The sequence below is a fragment of the Canis lupus genome, chromosome 18, assembly GCF_011100685.1.
Source record: "Canis lupus familiaris isolate Mischka breed German Shepherd chromosome 18, alternate assembly UU_Cfam_GSD_1.0, whole genome shotgun sequence".
Classification (NCBI taxonomy): Eukaryota; Metazoa; Chordata; class Mammalia; order Carnivora; family Canidae; genus Canis; species Canis lupus.
The window spans coordinates 20,624,735-20,643,863 of record NC_049239.1 but is presented as its reverse complement, the minus strand read 5'-3'; the positions used below and the strand labels follow the sequence as shown (position 1 = coordinate 20,643,863).

Here is a 19,129-nt window from a genome sequence, read left to right as displayed (position 1 = left end):
AAGTGGTTAACTTCTCCTCCAGTCTGAGGAAGAAGAGGCGCATGGAGAGGAGGTAAGAAAAGGAGATGTTGAAGAAAGAGAATAGAGTGGAAATGTGCAGACCATCCAATTTATACTTTTTTTTCCCTTTTAATGCTTGGAGGAGCTGGTATTCAGGTAGGACAGAGTTGATTAATTTCCACTCTGGTGTCTAAGTCAGATACTGGAAGCAATAAAACCAATAGTAGTAATAGTTTCTCTGTATCCTCAGCCATTTTTTGGTGATGGAAAATCTGTCTTTTCCCCACTGTTAACATACCATCTAGTGACATGTCAAAGCAAGCTGTTGATTGTTTTTTAAACAGAACATGCTGGCAGTCATGCTCATTCTTGCCATGATCAGTTAAATTGACCTTACCATAGTCTTAAAATGATGTGGAATTCTTACTTTGATTAGAAGCACTTAGCAACTCTCCTCAAAATGTCTCTGTAATAACGAAATGGCAGAAATGTTCATGTTCCTCAATATACAGTGATGCTATTTCCCCTGAAATAAGCATTTAGAAGTGTTTTTCTTCAACTATGCTTTTCTATAGAAAGGTGTTACTATGGAATCTGTAGAAGAAAAGTACTACCTTAGTGATTATTATTGAACAGTTGTATGCAATTTTTAGAAAGGGACTCAGTGTGAGGCAGTGGTTACTTATAATAAAAAAAGTTAATCTCTTTCAATTTTGACTACTGTAATCTTTTCCAGGAAAAAAAACTGATCTAAAGCATATTTATTAACTTTGATTAGAAGAGGACTTTCTTCCTTGACATTTATTGAGATTCTTCCTATTTTTTATACATATAATAAATTTTTTATATGCCAGATGAATGGTCAAGAGCCAGGAAAAGAAAAGCAAATCATGACTATACAAACACATGTCATTCTATTACTACTGCGAAGGAGGCGCAGTCTTTATTTTTAAGTTTAATATGCCCATTTTAGAACTATACTTGCAGTAGTAATTAGTTTTTTTAACTGACAAAGGTTTAAAAAGGCTGGTTTATCAATGTAGAAAATTATTTCCAGAAATTTTTGAAGGGAAAAGCCATGAAAACATTTGCACAGATTCGTTGTTTTCATCTTTAGAGACACATTAAGTCATTCAGTGAAATGAACAATTTTTATTTCATATGCTGAATAACAGAAATACAACACTCCCAGCAAACTGTTTTTCTAACTACTGGTTGATCAGCTGATGTATAGCTTTTCTGCCTTTCATTTGTGGTTACGTAACCGTAGGAGTGCCCTGCAGTGCTGGCTGTGCAGCAGATATGGAAATAGTCCCTTGGGATTTCATTATGTAAGCGAACCTGTGCATGAGGGTAAACCAAATTCTAAAGTGGGGCTGACAGTCAGCAGCTATGCACCAGGTGTGACCAGCTGTCACAACTAAAGGGTTCACACTTGGCACACAAAAATTTCCAGGGCTGAGATACAGGCACATCTGCACTATGGTTGGTGCCTGTGCCTTGCCAGATGTTAAGCCAATACCATTCTTGCCTTGGAATACACGCAGTTTACCTGGATACTTACTTTTTACCTTTGTAAGTGTCAATTATGGCAACTTGGCTTACGTTGTCTTTCCCACTGAAAACTGAATAAACTCCATCGACAGTGTTGTTGTACTGAAAAGATATGTACGCGAAGAAATTACTTTTAGGACAAGCCATATTTTCCAAGTTATAAAAGATATAACTCACTTTTGTGTTTTTCAAATACTGGTTATTCGTTGTAATTATCTTAGATGGCTTGAAATATATATGCAATGAAGTTTTAAAATTATTGGTCTTGAACATTTTAAAGGCAGACTATAAAAGGCCCTGAGAAATAAGTGCTGGAGGTTGAGACAAAGGAAGAAAAACCAATATCTTAAGTTAACATGATCCCAACTCTAGTATTCTTTGTCCTAGCTAAGCCAGTAAGGTGATTTTGATCACTCCTCCTATTATACTGAGGTGAGGGGATATTTAAAAATACCTATAAGTACAAGGACAGACTTCTAGAGGTATTCCAAGTGTTATGATCTTTAATAAATAGATACTAAAAAATAGGCCTACAAAATTAAAAACAGAATTAGCCAAGGAAAGAGTTATGAGTTCTTGGTTTAAAAATAAATAAAAACTGAGCCTCTGATCCTTTAAGGCTTTCTACATTCATATTTTTTGACATATAACCTTGCAATCCTAAACACGATCTAAAAACTAAAATAGCAAAAATTTGAATAATACCATATATAAACTAATACCACACATAGTGCCAAATAAATCATTGTCGAAATTCCAATTCAATAGCTTGTCCTATTTACTATAATTCAAAACCTTAAGCTATAAGTAAGTACATTGCCAAGTTCACCTTTTCTTTAATCTACAAACTGCCATTTCATGACAAATTGCATTAAAATAGGACGTTGCTGATTTATTCATCTCATTGTGTGCAAATTTAGGCTAACTTTTAAATTTATATTAACACAAATTTGTTAAGAGGTCTGGAGACGGAGGAATGATTAGATTAATCCATTTAACACAAATAAAAATATGGTATAAACCTGATATTTTGAGAAAGGAAAGCAAAGCTGAAAATAGAATGCAAAACCTTATTGGCTTACAACCTATTTTAGACAATTGTGTATTTCTCAAAGAATGGAAACGCAATTTAAATCTCATCATCTTTATTTTAAATTTGTTAAATTTAGATGAGTAAATTTTCCCACCCAGGAAAGCTGAAGCCATGTGAGACAGAGACTTTAAAAAATTAGAATATTTGTTCCCAGATCAGAAATCATGTAAACCCACTAAATCATTAAATTATAAATTGTCAATGCCAACATATTTATCCAATCAACATATAAAAAAATCAACATTTATATTTGGTACTCACAGGATAAAACACACCAACTTTTGTGTTAACAGGGTATGGAACCAAACTCAAGAATGGATCTGTGTAGCCCCACAAGAGCTCTTTCACAGTTCTATTTTGAAACATAGACGATTTTGACTTTTTGATAAGTGAATTGAGTACCACTTGAACAAATGCATTTGGATAGAGATGGGGTGCAGCCTACAAAAAAACAAAGCAAAACACTGTTTGAGACATAAGTTTCAGTATCTATTTAGTATCTAACAGATGGATTAAATACTAGAATTAACTATAATGGGGGAAAATGAACTGTACCTTTAAATTATTCTCCAATCTTTAGAGGACAAAAAGTATAATTTGTCTAATCTCTGGATGATTACATTTCTCTACCTCAGCTCTAGGCACAAGGAGACATTTAAAGTCAGATCCTATTTTTTTTAAATAATATACTTTAAGTGGTCTTCCAATTCAGTTGTTATGATTTTTGTCATCTTTCCAAATGACCTTTACTCCATTCAAAATTATGACATAGGAGCATATTTTTATAAAAATGACAAAATAAAGAATACTTGATGATAGTTCTACTCATGTGATTAACTACACTGAGTTCTAGAGTATTTCAAAACAAATAATGTTGTTGTTCACTCACTGCTACAGCCAGATTGAGAACGGTCATAGTGTCATCTTCTGTTCCAACAGATAGTGAAGGTTCAAAGATGGCACCGTTGGGCTGGACAAAAGAGACTAAGTGGTTCTCAGTGTCATGAGTTATATTTTCTTTGGCTAGATAACGAACTCTGAAAAACAGAAATTGATAAAATTCAAAACAATTGTCTCAAGTGAACAGGTCTCAAATTCCATCCATTCATATAATAAATAATTTTTGAGTAGATAGACTATGTCAGAAATTAACCAATTGGTTTACAATGATAAATAAGCCAATGCTGGGTTGTGGGCAAATAAGAGAAGGGGATTTTAAATCTGCACAACATGGGAGAAGTAATAGGTGTTATTATGAGTTTTCATGGAATCCATGGGAAAACCCAGAACAGATACTTGGTCATGGTGAGAGCAAGGGTCAAGATACATTTTGGTAGCAATTCCATATAAGGGATCTGGCAAAAGACGTTAAATTAGGAGAAACTGGGTAAAAAGCTCCACAGTGTATTGTTAGAAATGCAAATTGTTGAATTTGGTTGGATTGCAGAGTGAGAATAAGGAGAACAGTGGGAAATAAAGCCATCAAACATAAGCAAGAGCTCACACATAAAGGGTTGCATCCTATTCTCTAATTCTATCCTGAGGGTAAGAAGACAGTAGAAAGGTTCACATAGGGAAATATGAAGAATCCCTTTCCTTATATTAGAAAGAATGCTCAACATATGTGGCCTCTCCAGCACTGACTTTTCCATATTTTCCAGTACTTTAATGAGAATTAAAGATAACTAATGGAATATGATTTCCATTTTACAGGCCAGTTGCCCTCCCCACTCCAGACATATATTAAATACTTACTAGTTCTAAGCTCCTGGCTGTAAAATCTCTAGGCTGAAAAGTACCGACTACTTTTAGGAACATGGTGATGGGTAATTATTATGTGGAAAAATCTTTTGCAAATATGAGAGATTTACTGAGACAAAACAAAGTATGCATCATTGCACTATCACATATGTGCATGTCTATACATGAGATGAATCCAGTAGGTAAGGTGAAGACAAAAAGCACGGAACTAAAAAATGTAAAAACACAAAACACACTATTTCACTCAGGTATAATAAAAATGTAAATTCCTGGGTGGCTTCAGTTAGTTGGGCACAGGACTTTTGATTTCAGCTGGTGTCATGGTCTCAGGGTGGTGTCATGAGCCCTGCTTTGGGCTCCCTGCTCAGCACCAGGTCCTCTCCAGATTCTCTCTTCCTCTCCCTCTGTCCATCCCCCAGCTCGCATGCGCATGTGCACACATGCAAGTGCTCTCTCAAGCTCTAAATAAATAGAGTCTTTCTCTCTTTCTTTTTTTTAAGTAAGTAACTGTAGGGTAGGAATTATCACTGTTTTGTATCCCCAAGCACACAGTGCATGGCACATGAGTTCTTGATAAATTTAAGATGAATAAATTAATTAATGGATCACATTCTTTTAAAGAGTTCACAGTAAGATGAGAAGATAATTTATTTTTACCATGATTTCATCAAAGATTTATTATTTATTCTTCTTGTAGTACTGTAGGCATAGCAGGAATATATAATTCTGAAACATCCCCCAGGACAGTCTATTACTAGACAACTACTATTTTCTCTGATGCAATTATATCTTAAAATCAGACAACCTGCTATTAACATTTAAAATTGAAGCTCTTTCATTTTCAGGAACATTTATCTATGTGTAATCATCAAGACCATAGCAAAGTAAGTGACCAAGATTCCAGCTCACTTAAATTGTACTTACAACATTGTACCAGTAGATGGCACTAAGAGAAAAAGCCTTTAAACTGACGCTTGTGTTTAAAATGTACTTTGAGAAAGAACATAATCACTCACTTCTTTTGTTTAAAACCGTGGAATGTATACAGGTTTTGGAAAGTGTCAGTTAATAAGGTCAAAGGGAGAAATTGGCCTTAGATTTAGCGCCAGTTGCTTTCTTTGTACCGCTGCCAAGGAGAAGCAACTTAAAAACAACAACAAGAAGCAGTAATGTGGGATCAGGGAAGATTCTCTGGGAATTACTGACCTTTCATAGAGATGATGAAATTGCAATATATATAATTAAGATCTGCACGCAGGCAATTTCATGCTTGGACCCATGTTATACCTTGTCAATCAAAGTGTCACTGAACTCACTTTAGCAGACATCAGCCAAATGAGCCTGTGGTTCTGTGTGGGGTGGGACATCCTCCTAAGCTTCCAGGATCAGCAGCATTCAGGGTGTCATATATGTGGAAGCAAGGTCACCTCAGACTATTAACTGTTAGGAAGACTCTAAAATGACTAACTTTTTTCTGAAAGGTAACAAATGGTTTTCCCGTTATTTAAGGCAACCAAACAGACACTAATGGCTCCACTTTGGTGACATCCTAAGACAAGATGACCCCGAGTTAATTAGAAATCCCTTTAACATCATTATGTAAACGGGAATTTATTATTTGTAAACTTTAGCTGCAAACCCAACTTCTCTAATTCAACCTTCTTCTCACTGCCTCTCCAAGTAAATCAAATATATCTAACCCTTCTGTCCCTTGGAGGGATAGGCTAAAGTCTCTAGAAAGAAAATATATATTAGCTGTCACCTATCAGAGCAGAGGGTTGGGTTCAGTGTTATGTTGATGTTTCTCCATATCTCAAGTAATAGCTTTAAAAATAAAAGATGTGACCTTCTCCCCAAACAAACAGAGACGTTCTCAAATTCTAACAACGATTCACTTTCCTCGCATGTTCAGTTCACCTGGGTTATAATTTTGTTTGATAATTTTTCTTAGATTCTCATTTGTCCATGTGTGAATTCCAGATTTTCATAGGTATACATCATAGCCATAAATATTTTTTTTTTAGCAAGATACTCATAGAGGCTTTTGATAATAACAAGAACTCTAAGACCATGAAAAAATGAAAACATTTTCCAAGGTAAGATTTTCTTTTTTTCCGCCAACAATGAAAACCAAGTGTTCTTCAGTAGCAGTGTGAATAGTCACAGACACAGGCACAGGTACAAGAGACTGGACAACTGGTAGGACAGACGAGTCACCAAGGGCCTCTAGCATGAGCTACGGCCCCAGGCACTACCCTCCCAACTGCTGTCGGTGTATTCTATTTTGAGTGTGACCTGTCAATCTACAGACATATTAACGTCTAGAGGGGAAAGAAATTATATAGACTCTCTAAAACAGATGCGATTTCAAAACTATGAATTATAAGAAATCATTATAAATATGAAATTTTGTGGTAGGAATTGATCATGCTGTGTAACTAGTAGTAATTATCCTGGAGGAAAAGCCAGCTATTTGTATAATAGCTGATACTGCAGGGCTTAACTGTGTTCCCACATGGATATCATAAATGTATTCCTCATCTTTGGTTATGGTTAGTGCCTTTTGCACCTCAGTCCCCCCCCCTTTTTGTACCCTAATAGTTGGAAGAAACCCCTAGTCTGTAGTTTAAATAGGAAAAAAATACATAAGAAAATCTAGGAGTCACCAGTTCCTAGGTCCGTGTGAACACAGACGAATCACTTCACTTTCCCTGGTGTCAGTTTTTTTAGTTTGCAAAATGAAAAGTTCCTGGCTAACCATTTCCCTTTAGTTCTAACATGTGAAGATTCTATTCAAAAGCATGTTCAACTATTAGGGAATATCAGATAGGGCTACAGCAGCTTCAATATTAGTCCTGGAGAAAATATAAGGATGAAACCACTGAATCAATACAAACACCTGTCTGACTTGGAAATTAGTTTTAACAGAAATCCTTAGCAGGTACTGCAGTTACACAAAATCCATTTGATGCTGTGGTTCTCAAAATTGAATATGTACAGGAATCACCCAGAGGGTCTGTAAAATTCACTGTTGGGCTCCGACTCAAGAATTTGATTCATTTGATCTGGGGTGACATCTGAGAGTTTGCATTGCTACCAAGTTCCCAGGTGAGGCTGATGCTGCTGGGGAAGGAACCCCACTATGAGAACCACTGGTATAATGTATACATTCAATTTTAGGATTTTAAGACGCTCTGGTTATTTAAAATTCTGATAGATTGTTTACTTTTAAGCATGCACACTTGAGAGTTGTCAAGAATATATGTCACAAGTGTAAAACACCCATGATTTCTTAAATGTAGGGCAGTTATTTGATGCTGCTAAATTTCTAATAAAATCCATATTTCTTATGATCATTAAATCCTTAGATTAGGATTCACTATAGACAGAAACTAAAACATTTCATTATATGTTACTGGGAAAAATAATAAGCACATCTGAAAACAGTGGCATTTTCCAAGTCTTTTCAGAAATACATATGGTGAAGGAAAGAATGCCCCTTATCTGTGTGGACTCACCTGTATGTGTAAGGACCTCTTTGTTTAACCTTAATTTTGCTGCTGTTCGCAACCACTTCCTGTGCATTTTGCACGTCAAAGATCCAAAACTGTCTGTAAACTTCTGTGCCTGTTTTAACCCAATTTTTGAAAGCAATTGTACCTTCTTCAAGTACAACTTCCTATGAAAGAGAAAACAAGTTTGCGTTATTTCTGTGTAGTAAGATAGGAGCACATCTGGGAGTTCCTCACTTTCGGTTAGCTTTTGAAAGGACCAAGCTCAAGGACCCTGTTCCTGAGAACCTTGGTAAACTTGCCATACAGTTGCAACAGAGATGTTTTTAATAAATTATCAGGGCAAACCTCTTTCAGTCACCCTTTTAAAAAGGGAGTCAGTGTGTGATACTGCCGACATGGCAGCTGATTTAAGGCCAACCATTGGGATCCCTGGGTGGCGCAGCAGTTTAGCGCCTGCCTTTGGCCCAGGGCGTGATCCTGGAGACCCGGGATCGAATCCCACGTCGGGCTCCCGGTGCATGGAGCCTGCTTCTCCCTCTGCCTCTCTCTCTCTCTCTCTGTGTAACTATCATAAATAAATAAAAATTAAAAAAAAAAAAAGGCCAACCATTGGCAAGCTTCAGGGTGCCCCTCTGGTAATATTGCAACAGTTTTAACACAATTTATTAAGCAAATTTTATTAAACCCGTTCCAAATAGTTCCTATCAGCTTGAACATTAACTTCTCTTCTGCCCTTAGTGAGACTGATGAGACAAAACAGAAAAGCTGAGAGAAAAATGTGGTGATATTGAAAGCTTTAACTTTTCTTCAAAAGTTGGACACTTGCAGAGGATGATCACTTAACATTTATTAAATTAAAAAAAAAAAAAAAAGCTTCTGGATGAAAAGAACAAATTTGACTTCTCTCCCAAATCTTCAATCCTGGGACACTTGGGCAGCTCGATTGGTTAAGCATACAACTCTTGATTTTGGCTCAGGTCATGATCTTGGGTTGTCAAATTAAGCCCCATGTGAGGCTCCATGCTGGGTGTGAGCCTGCTTAAGATTCTCTCTCTCCCTCCTCTTCTGCTTCTCCCTGCCTCCCCTCCTGCCTGCTTGTGCACCTTCTCTCTCTCTCAAAATCCTTCTCAATCCCTAACTCAATATATTTGTGGCAACTGAATAGGACATGTTTTCAAAAGCTACAACAGTCAACATTATTAAGTTCCTACTTTTAAAATAAAAGGATGAAATAAGGAAGTTGTCCTATTATTTTGTGGAATTCATTACAAATCCTCGACACCCCATGTAGTGAAGATAAACAAGTGGAAAAAGTGCCAATGACAGAACCACAAAATGCTATATTAGAAATCTGTTCCCTTGTTTTAGATGCTGTGGGACAGAGTGGAAAGTCACCAACCCACTCAGGCTCAATTTCACCATCTATTAAATGAGGGAGTTCTAGAAGCTCTCCAAGTCGCTGTCCATGGCTCCCACTCCCTGAGCTGAGGGTCTGTAAAGCTATCCTAACTAGAGCCAACCAAGGTGATTTGGTAGTAAGGCAGCATTTCCAACTAGGTACCTTGGGAAGAATGCCCAGAATGGAAACCTTGATCTTTGTGCTTGAGGAAAAGGAAGAAAAGTATTTCACAGGAAATGAGCCCACACAGACCCATGAATACAGGAACAATCTGACCTCTTTGTTTCCCTCACCAGGAAGCATCAATTCATGGAATGATGAATCTGAAGGGACACTGAACATCACCTTGTCTTCTAGGAGAGCACACGGAGGCTCTGAGGAGCTCTGTGGCTGGCGCCCGGGCCATCTAGCCAGAGCAGAACCACCATGAAAATCCTAGTCTCTGACTCTTGGACTGGTCTTCTTTTACACTCTGCTAAAAATATCTTTTTTTTTTTTTTTCCTTCTGTCAACTCTGGACTTAGTTGGTAGAAGTCAAATTAAATTTCATATCTTCAGGATACGTTACTTATTGCTTAATGCAGAGACTAAGGAAATTCCTTAGAGAAGAACAGGGCACCAAGCTGAAATGCTATGATGAAATCCTATGCTGTTGCAATGCATTTTCACTGGGTTCACTGGAGCTGCTAAAATGATGTTAGACCATTACTTTTTACGACTTGCCCTTGAAAAACTTTCTATTAGCTCCTTAAGTGTCTTACTTCCAATACTAACAAGCTCAATATTAAAACAGAGTTACATGCAGATGCTAGATGAGGGCGTTGGAGCTAAAAGCTATGATAATGTACCAATTTCAAGAGACTGTATGAGGGGGAAAACACACTACTACGCTTGCCCCATAAGAAGCTTAAGGACTAATGCAATATCGATTCTTTATCCTATAACTCTTAAGCCACACATTTTACTTTAGTTCCTAATGAAAGAAACTCAATAAATGGTTATAGAATTGAAAAAGAACTGTGATGGAAGGTATTTGACAGGACAGAAAACTTCCCTACCTCTGAGATGTATGCATTTCATATAATTGAATATTTATCCTCCTCTTATAGAGATTGATAAATGCGAGGACTTAGCCCAGTGTTAGCACATCACCAAGCTGTGTGCTAAGTTAGCTATTATTCTTATGCAAATCCTACCTGGCCTTTGGAGGGAGAATGCTAACATCATGAGCTCTCCATACTGCTTGAATTATTTCACTCACAGCATTTCCTGTCTCAACCAGTCATGTGGCAATAACTCATGTAGGATACGGTGACACTTCTTTTTTGCTATTTAATCATTTTAAAATTTATTCTCACTGAATTGACATTAAAACTTCCTTAAAATGCAGAGACATGCTGAAAATAGTCTTCACCCCCCCTTACTCACCACCACAATGTGTTCCGTTTAGGACCAGTTATAAGCCATTTCCTCACTCGCAAAAAGGCTTGTGCATGCACTACGTGTGCGCAAGTGAGCATAGTGCATGTGCACAGGAAGACACTGAATTATTAGTGGCAGTTGTGCTGACAGTCAATAAAGGGCTTCAGTCTCAGGTCATCAGTTAAAACCCACCATAAGAGTTGGTGAAACCGATTAGATTTAATGTTTCTGCAACCCAGGAAATTAGCCTCCAAAAATTTATGTGAGAACTTAATATAGGAGATTGTGCATTCGGCATGAATACTAAATTATGTTGTTATGTTAATATAAATTGGATGGAAGAAAATTATATATACATACCTGCTGTTTCTTGAAACACTGTTAAGTAATTTTATTACTGCAGTTAAAATGCAAATATATGTAGCATTTTTTTTTTTATATGTAGCATTTAATCCATTTTAATACCTCTCTTTTAATTTAAAATTTACTTTGGACTGTTTCATGTTCATGTTTATATTCTCATATGTTATTAATATAAAACAATCTCTACAAATTATTTTTTCATACCTGGAAATACCATAAGCTTATATTATAAAAGTAATATACGTATTATATTATTTAAAATAGGGACTATCGAGTCAAATATTGGCCATTTAATAAAAAATAGTATTTCAATTTATTTTATCTGAAGCCACGGCTTACAAGCTACTAAAGGATTGTTCTTTTCAAGAATAGGGGAAGGAAATGATGATATAATTGAGTGATGCTATAATTTAACATTAGTCTTTCAGGAGGAAAGATAAGAAAGCTTTAATTTGCTTCTTGATGTTCTATACTTAATATCATAGGGAAACTAAGATTTATTCAAAAATACCAATGTTATACAAAATTCACTAAACATTTATCAAGTCATATTAACCATGTCAATTAATAAATTATCTTTTGTAAATGGTGACAGAACTTTGACCTTTTCCAAAGTGTTCTGGTAGTTTCTACATTTGTGGCAGCTGATACTGTTGACTTTGTCCATCTACGTAAGATTGCACAAACCTGCTGGCTCTACAGACCTCTGTTAGGAATCATAGTCAAAAGAACTGGTAAGGGTGGCATAGCAGTTTGGCGCCTGTCTTTGGCCCAGGGCATGATCCTGGAGACCCGGGATCGAATCCCACATCGGGCTCCCGGTGCATGGAGCCTGCTTCTCCCTCTGCCTATGTCTCTGCCTCTCTCTCTTTCTCTCTCTGTGACTATCATAAATAAATAAAAATTTAAAAAAAAATTAAAAAGAACTGGTAAGAAAGTTTTCAGCTGTAATCCATAAAAAGGTATGAAGTCCTAGAAAACATCCCTTAGAAATAGAGTAAAATGAGTGTATGTTTACCTATACATGCACACACATATATATCAAAGAAGTAAAATTTCCGGACCATTTTAGACCATTTTAAGTCTCGCTGTCATGGTGCTATCATTTCAGTATCACAGAACATATCACAGAGTTCCAGCTCCACTTTATAAATGAGAGAACAGTATGGGATGATTTTCTGATCTTTTTCAAATAAGCACTTTAATTTTTTTAAATTGTGCTTGTATATAGGTAATAACTTTCCCAATTTGCTGTTAGTCAATTAAATGAAGAAAGTAATCTTCAGTGAATTTCAATAGTAAACAAAAACCAGAACTAAAATTTTTATACATTTGTAAAAGGACAGCTTTAACCTAAGTCCTCCTGAAGTAAAGGGGTAAAAGGCACTTGGCTCTTTTGGGTTTATGCATAATTCAGAGATTTGACTCCCACACTATGTCAAACAGATACATATTGCAATTTTATTTTAGGACAGTTTTATAAACTGAAGAAAAAGGAAACAGCCTAGAATAAGGAAAGAAAAAGTCCCAGCATCTTTATAGGACTAAAACTGACAAGGAAATCTGAGAGCAAAATCAGGCTTAGTCTTAAATACATCAGAGATTCTGACTATTGAAAGGATTCTTTATTTTCTTTCTTTCTTTCTTTCTTTTTTTTTTTTTTAAGATTTTCTTTATTCATGAGAGACACACAGAGAGAGGCAGAGACACAGGCAGAGGGAGAAGCAGGCTCCCTGCAGAGAGCCAGATGTGGGACTCGATCCCAGCACCCAGGGATCATGACCTGAGCCAAAGGCAGGTGGTCAACCACTGAGCCACCCAGGCACCCCCATTGAAGGGATTCTGATGATTAATGGATATGTGGTAGGCGTACAATATAAACTATCATGTCATAGTTTTTTCGAACCCATTCTTCCTTAAAGCTCAGTTTTGTGCCTCCTCCTGCCTTCTAGGTCTAGATCCATAGTATACCCCTTGTCCTGTAAAAGATTGCACAGATAGCCCTTATTTCAAAAACAAGAAGAGAAAGTACTCCATTTCTTTGTTGTGTCCTACTCTACTAAGTTTATTGCCCTCTCCTACTGAATTTCTATTTTCAAGAACCTTAGGGACCATGTTCTAACCATTATTTCCTGAATTTTCATCTGCCTGAGAGCATTTTATTTTCTTTCCTTGAGCGCTGGCCTCTTGATAACTTCCAAATTAATTATACTCTTTTGTTTTTATTTCTTCACCTAAAATCATTGTGGCTTTTTGGTTTTCTTTCCTCTGAATTATGCATAGAACCTGTAGTAATCTCTCTGCTTTTTTGTCTCTACATTCAAGCTCTCTAGAAAGCAAATTGACTGTTTGGTTTTATCTATAATCTCTATAGCAATGATCAATCTGAGTTCTGACCTTTGAATACATACATGTTCACATCACAGCACTCATAAAACCTCTATCTTTTTTTCTCCTAAGGTATACATCTCTCCTGATAACTCAGCTGGACATCTTGAAGTATTTTTACCCTCTCTCCTAATTTTGTTCCATATCCAAACTTCCACTGCACTCCATCACCTATTTTTTTTTCTGTGTACTCCACCATGCTATCTGGGGCACCTTTGTGATATAATGTGCAGACTGAGCAGAGATCTTCCTAAAAGGGAGTCTCAAGTTCTCCTTGAGAAAGAGAAAGTGGCCATGTCCTATGTAGTTTTTCTTCATTCTCCTGTTTTTGGCTTCCTTGCTCTCCAGTCCTTTCTATTGTAGGATCATAGTGCACAGTACTGTGTGTCCTCTAGTTTTTGCCTTCCTACTTCCTAGTTTCGGGAACTGACTCCTCCTTTTGGCCACACAAGTTGGCAAGTCGATTTAAGGTTTTATGATTAAAATGAGTAAAATAATAAATAGTACCTTCTCATAGATATCCACAAAGATTAAATGAACTGGTATACATGAAGCTCTTCACAGCACTGAACAAAGGCTAGCCATGTGATATCAACCCCTAGACACAGGCTTTGTTATCTCTTACATTTACCAGGAGACATTCCCCAAATACCATTGCCTGTCACATAGTCAATTAAATATTCTTCTTGATGTTTGAAGCTTCCTAAATTTTACTCCATGCTGTTTTTCTAATCTCTTTTGTTGATACCATATTAGGACACATTTTCTATATTCTTCCTTCTGCCTCCCAGTAGTTAGTTGCATTTTCACATCTTTTTCCATAATATTAATGAGACCTCAGATGCCTTCATTGCAGTCCTCTTTGGACTTTCAAAATCCTATACTTGCTCAAAATCAGCAGTTTCACCTTTCTGAAGTTATTGAATATTCTGAGAGATTACTCTTTCTAAGTAGCATTTTCCCATAGTATGCACTAGGCTTACAGTTCCCTATATGTTGGTATGATATGCTTGTCCCCAGTTAAATCCTATACTTGTTGAGGAAAAAAATTATTTTACTCTCTGTCACTCTATAAAAACAAATTTTTAACATCTCAAAACTCTTATTTTCTTTTGATTAACTATTATGAACATAAATATTAAACATTAAAATAGATGTTAGCCCCTCACACACCACTGCATAGAGAGGCTATCTGTACTATTGTTGAATGAAAAAAGAAAAAGATAAATGATCAATATTTAGCTGTTGGACATTTGTTATGTGTCAGAAAAAAAATAGTTTAAAATGCTGTGCAGTAGGAGATTATTGTGACTTTCCATTCTGAAGACTTTCCCAAACGTTACATTCTAGCCTGTGTGTTAGCATAGAAACCGATTCTGTTCTCTCTCCACAGAAGATCCTAGAAGAGAAGCATAGTTTACAGAATAGGAGAGGACCGTGTGATGGAATTCCATCTCACATGCTCACCTAAGCCCTCACCTCATCCACATCTGCCTGTCTCTATTAAACTAGATCATAAATAATAGCAAGAAAATGGGGAATTCCAAGGAAGGGGATAACATTCCTATTTACAATATATTTTTTAAAGTTAAATGCATGGCATTGAAGATTTGGAATCTGTTAGCAATAGAAAAGCTAGAAATGCCAATATTATTATTGAGAAAATATAGCACTCCGATCTATATCTGTATCTATACCTATATCTAATGTCCTACTGTCCTCTCTTCTATACTAAGCCAACAGCTATAGTGAGACAATTTCATTTAATTTTAAAACCATTATCATTTGTAGCTAAGGAAAAAAATACCGGAAAATTGTACCCTCTTGTCATGAATAACCGGATTTGAAATGAATACTTCATATTAATTTGCCAATTAAGTCAATGCCTCAGTGAAATAAAATGGTACTTATTTATATTCACAGTAAGAGCAAGAGGTCAAAAGGGATGAATGGATGAGAGAAGAAAAGGCTTTGGCACTAACAGAAATTTCCATATAAATTGGTCAATCTAGCCCATTTTATGGATTGTTTCTTGTTGTTCTCCATGATCTACTATGCTCACTAACTCATTTGAGCCATTGGTATCTAAGCAGGCTGAGAGCCCAGGGCAGCACCCTGATTATGTTTTATTTGGCCAGCATTGTAGTAAAAAAACTGAGCTTCCATGCCTTGGGGCAGGACACACACTCTCAAGGTTCACAATCATCGTGTTCTTATGTTATTTTGTTCTTGGAATGTTCTTGGAACCTTCACTTTTTTTTTTTTTTTTTTTAAACCCTGTCTCCAAACCCCTGAAGCCATTTGAATTTGCCACTGCTGGTTGAGAAATTCAGCAGATCTGCTTCTTAGTCTGGTCTTCCCTCTCTCTCAGTATAGTTCAGTGAGTGTGAAGCTCATTAGAAAGAACCAGGGTGGGAGATGAATCCTAGTTTGCTGTGCAAAGCCTGTGTATTGAATCAAAAATTAATTTTTGCTAAGACTACAGGCAACCCATTGCATATATGCTGGCATGTGTCCTACATAACGTTTCTGAAAGTATTTTTGCAGAATCAGCATAAAGCTTTATAAGTAGGAAATGTTTACAAGACAATCATACATTATTACATGTATTGTAAAAAGCAGCAGTTCACCAAGTGAAAAAGTTAATACCAGTTTCGCCAAAGACTCCTGCTTCATTATTAAATACAATCAATTTTAAGTGTGTGTGTATATATATGTATTCTTATCTATATAAAACTTTTCTCTGTTAACCAAAGCACAACTAATTTTATAATTAACACATAATAGTTATTACATTATACATAATTAATACATAATTCTATAATTAATCACAAAACACACTTACTTATTTCTCATTCAAAAGCTATCAACATAGCCTTTAGACATAACAAAAAGCCACGATTTCTACTAACTGACCCGCGTCCCTCTAAACAGCTTTTATCAGAATTTGGATATCATTCTTAAGCCAATGGTGCATTCTTGTTAAATGTAGTTATCCTCTGAACATTCCTGTGTCATGTGAAGTCACCAGGGTTCAGAATCACCCTTGTGTTAAAGACACAAAGTTGCCAGGCACCATGAAGTATAGTAGCGGTGCACAGTGCAATGGGGACAGAAGGCAGACTGCAGCGCAGGGCCAAGAAATACCCTTTAGAACCCCGTACCTTCTTGATTGTCTTCTCAATCAGCATGTCTCCGACGGGCATCAGAATGCCCCCCAGCAGGGCGAGCACTGCCCCGATGACAGCGCCCGCGATGAGCCCACAGTTGCGGTCACAGCCCATTCTCTTACGCAGGGAAAAAAATTCAGGTTCAGCACCTGCTGCTCTCAGACTCCCAGGTCTGATGAGGTGGTTTCCAGAGGTCTGGGTCTAGCATGAGAAAGAGATCATAAAACAGAAGCTTAAATATCAGTACAACAAGATCAAAGTACAAAGAAAACGCAACTGAAATATCCCTTTGCCAGTTCCAAATACACAGATGCTTTTTCCTTTTGTTTAATGAGATGGACTCACCAGGTTAGTCCCTCCCCTTTCTTGCTTTTACCTACCTACCTACCTACCTACCTACCTACCTACCAGTGGAAGAAACAAAAGATACTATCATATAGGGTATTTCCTCAAAATTCTCGTCTTTGAAATTTTCTCCTATTGCATGAGTATTGAAATGGTATCTCCGAGAACATGCTTACTGTGCTTTCTCCCTTATCTACTGTCCCGGGACACCCAGATGCATCCTCGCCCTTCATCTGGCTTCTCCCCACACACAGTCACACACATCCTGTCTGTAGCTCTCGTGCGGACTGAGGTCTTCTCTGTCAAATGCCAAGCAAGCATGGTGTTGTCTTTACTGTACCTTATTCACGAGTCTGTAGCAAGGTCAGATTTTATAGGAAATGTTCTGATGAGTCTCAGAAAGAACCAATTCTTCTAATCATTTGTAAGCTGTTAAAATAAAAATGCATGGTTAACTTGGGAAAATATATTGTCAGGAAATTAATACCAGAAGGCCTCTGATGTCACCAAAATTAAAATCACTACTAAAAGAAAATCTCATTTTCATGAATACTGAGCTCTTGCCTAATTGTTTTTTTTTTATAAACAATGTGGAAAACTGAATAGTTCAAAGAAGTATACCTTACTTTCAATTTCGTGGTTAACAATTAACTTTTGTTCAGACCAGAGGTATGAAGAATATCAAGAAAATATATAATGTAGAGGATGTCTAATTTTAATGGTAGGCATTGCTTTGTTACTAGCTTCAGAGATTTTTTTTTTTTTTTACATATTCAACTGCAATATTGTTTATTTTTTTTATCATGGGCAATTGCTTCACCCCAATTGTGTTAAAACCAATTAAATTGTGCCAGTGTGTATTTCACCTGGCAGATCTTACTTTTGGTGCCTGTATATACTATGTGGTTATTTCACAAAGATTGAAAGAAAATGATTTCTGAAGTGAGTAATTCTATTTAAGAGTTTATTCCTTCTCATATTTGGAAACACATTCATACTTTGGTTGTAACAATATTCTTTTAAGTGGGGCTGATCTGACATTGATAAACAGTCAAAATGTGCTTTGTAGCTTATAAACAAATATTCCCTACCTCTTTGCCCAAAGCCATGGAAAACACAGTGCTAAAAGAATGGAGACTACAGACAAAAAAAGATTCACAAAATATTTTTGTCAGCACCGTAAACTCAATAACAAAAATTATATTTTGTAATGATCTCGGATTTTCCCTCCACAGCTTAGTTGCAACAGAAGTGCCACCTTTAACGATGTCATTAGCACTTATTTCCACTGGAGGAACTGTTTCATTTTTCAGGAACATTACTTGCATAGCTAAGAAAATAAGGAAAATTAGACTTTTCCTCAAAATGGAGAGACAGAAATGTCACACAATTTTCCCATGGCAATTTTATTTATTTACTTTTACTCTTTCTAATCTTTGTGCTCTCCCTTTCCCCATGCCTTACACCTTGGATTCTTCTGCTGTAAATCATGATGCACTGAGCTCATTCACATGGAGGTTCTGGTGGCTAAGAAGCTTGAATATGATTAGTGTCATATGTTTTTTCCAATGTAAAAGGAAATATATAAGCCTCAGCAAGTGAGTTAGCTTTCCCCGTGGACTGGAGTTGGCTTTTTAGTAATTGCTTAGGAGTGGAGTGTGAAGAAAAGCTTTCCTTGCCCTCTGAAATCGTGTAACGTGCTTCCCATCCTGGTGTGTTCTGTATACTATGAACAAATAATCACAGTCAGGGTAGCTTGTTAAGTAACACCTCACTGGATGCTTATTTCAAAGACCATCCTCCAGGTCTCATTTGCAAGTTGTACCTTAAAGTAGCAATCCAAATACAGAGATCTAACCTAGTGTAGTTGAGACTAGTAGACTGGAGATTAAGCCCAAACCTGATTTGCGACTCTTGCCAGATGACTACGAGCAAACCACCTAATCTCTCAATACTTCAGTTTCCTCATGTGTAAAATCAGATGCCAAGATGAGATCAGCAGTTTTTAATTTAAGTAGCTGAACTGGTTCTTGAGATTCTAACACGGAAGACAAATGGGCAGAGCAACTATAGAGGACAATGGTCGTGGGCGCCCTGGCATCTTGGTTCTCAGCTTGGT

General features: G+C 36.7%; 1 protein-coding gene across 1 annotated transcript in view; it reads right to left on the bottom strand.

Annotated features, from left to right (window-relative positions):
• CD36 (CD36 molecule) overlaps positions 1-17,422 on the bottom strand; it is a 29,478-nt gene extending 12,056 nt beyond the window's left edge. Inside the window, 6 exon segments of the mRNA NM_001177734.2 lie at positions 1,565-1,656; positions 2,909-3,088; positions 3,537-3,684; positions 7,927-8,087; positions 16,660-16,866; positions 17,351-17,422. Coding sequence (NP_001171205.2) covers positions 1,565-1,656; positions 2,909-3,088; positions 3,537-3,684; positions 7,927-8,087; positions 16,660-16,779 — 701 coding nt within the window. The 5' untranslated portion in view covers positions 16,780-16,866; positions 17,351-17,422.
• Between the last annotated feature and the right edge of the window lie 1,707 nt (positions 17,423-19,129).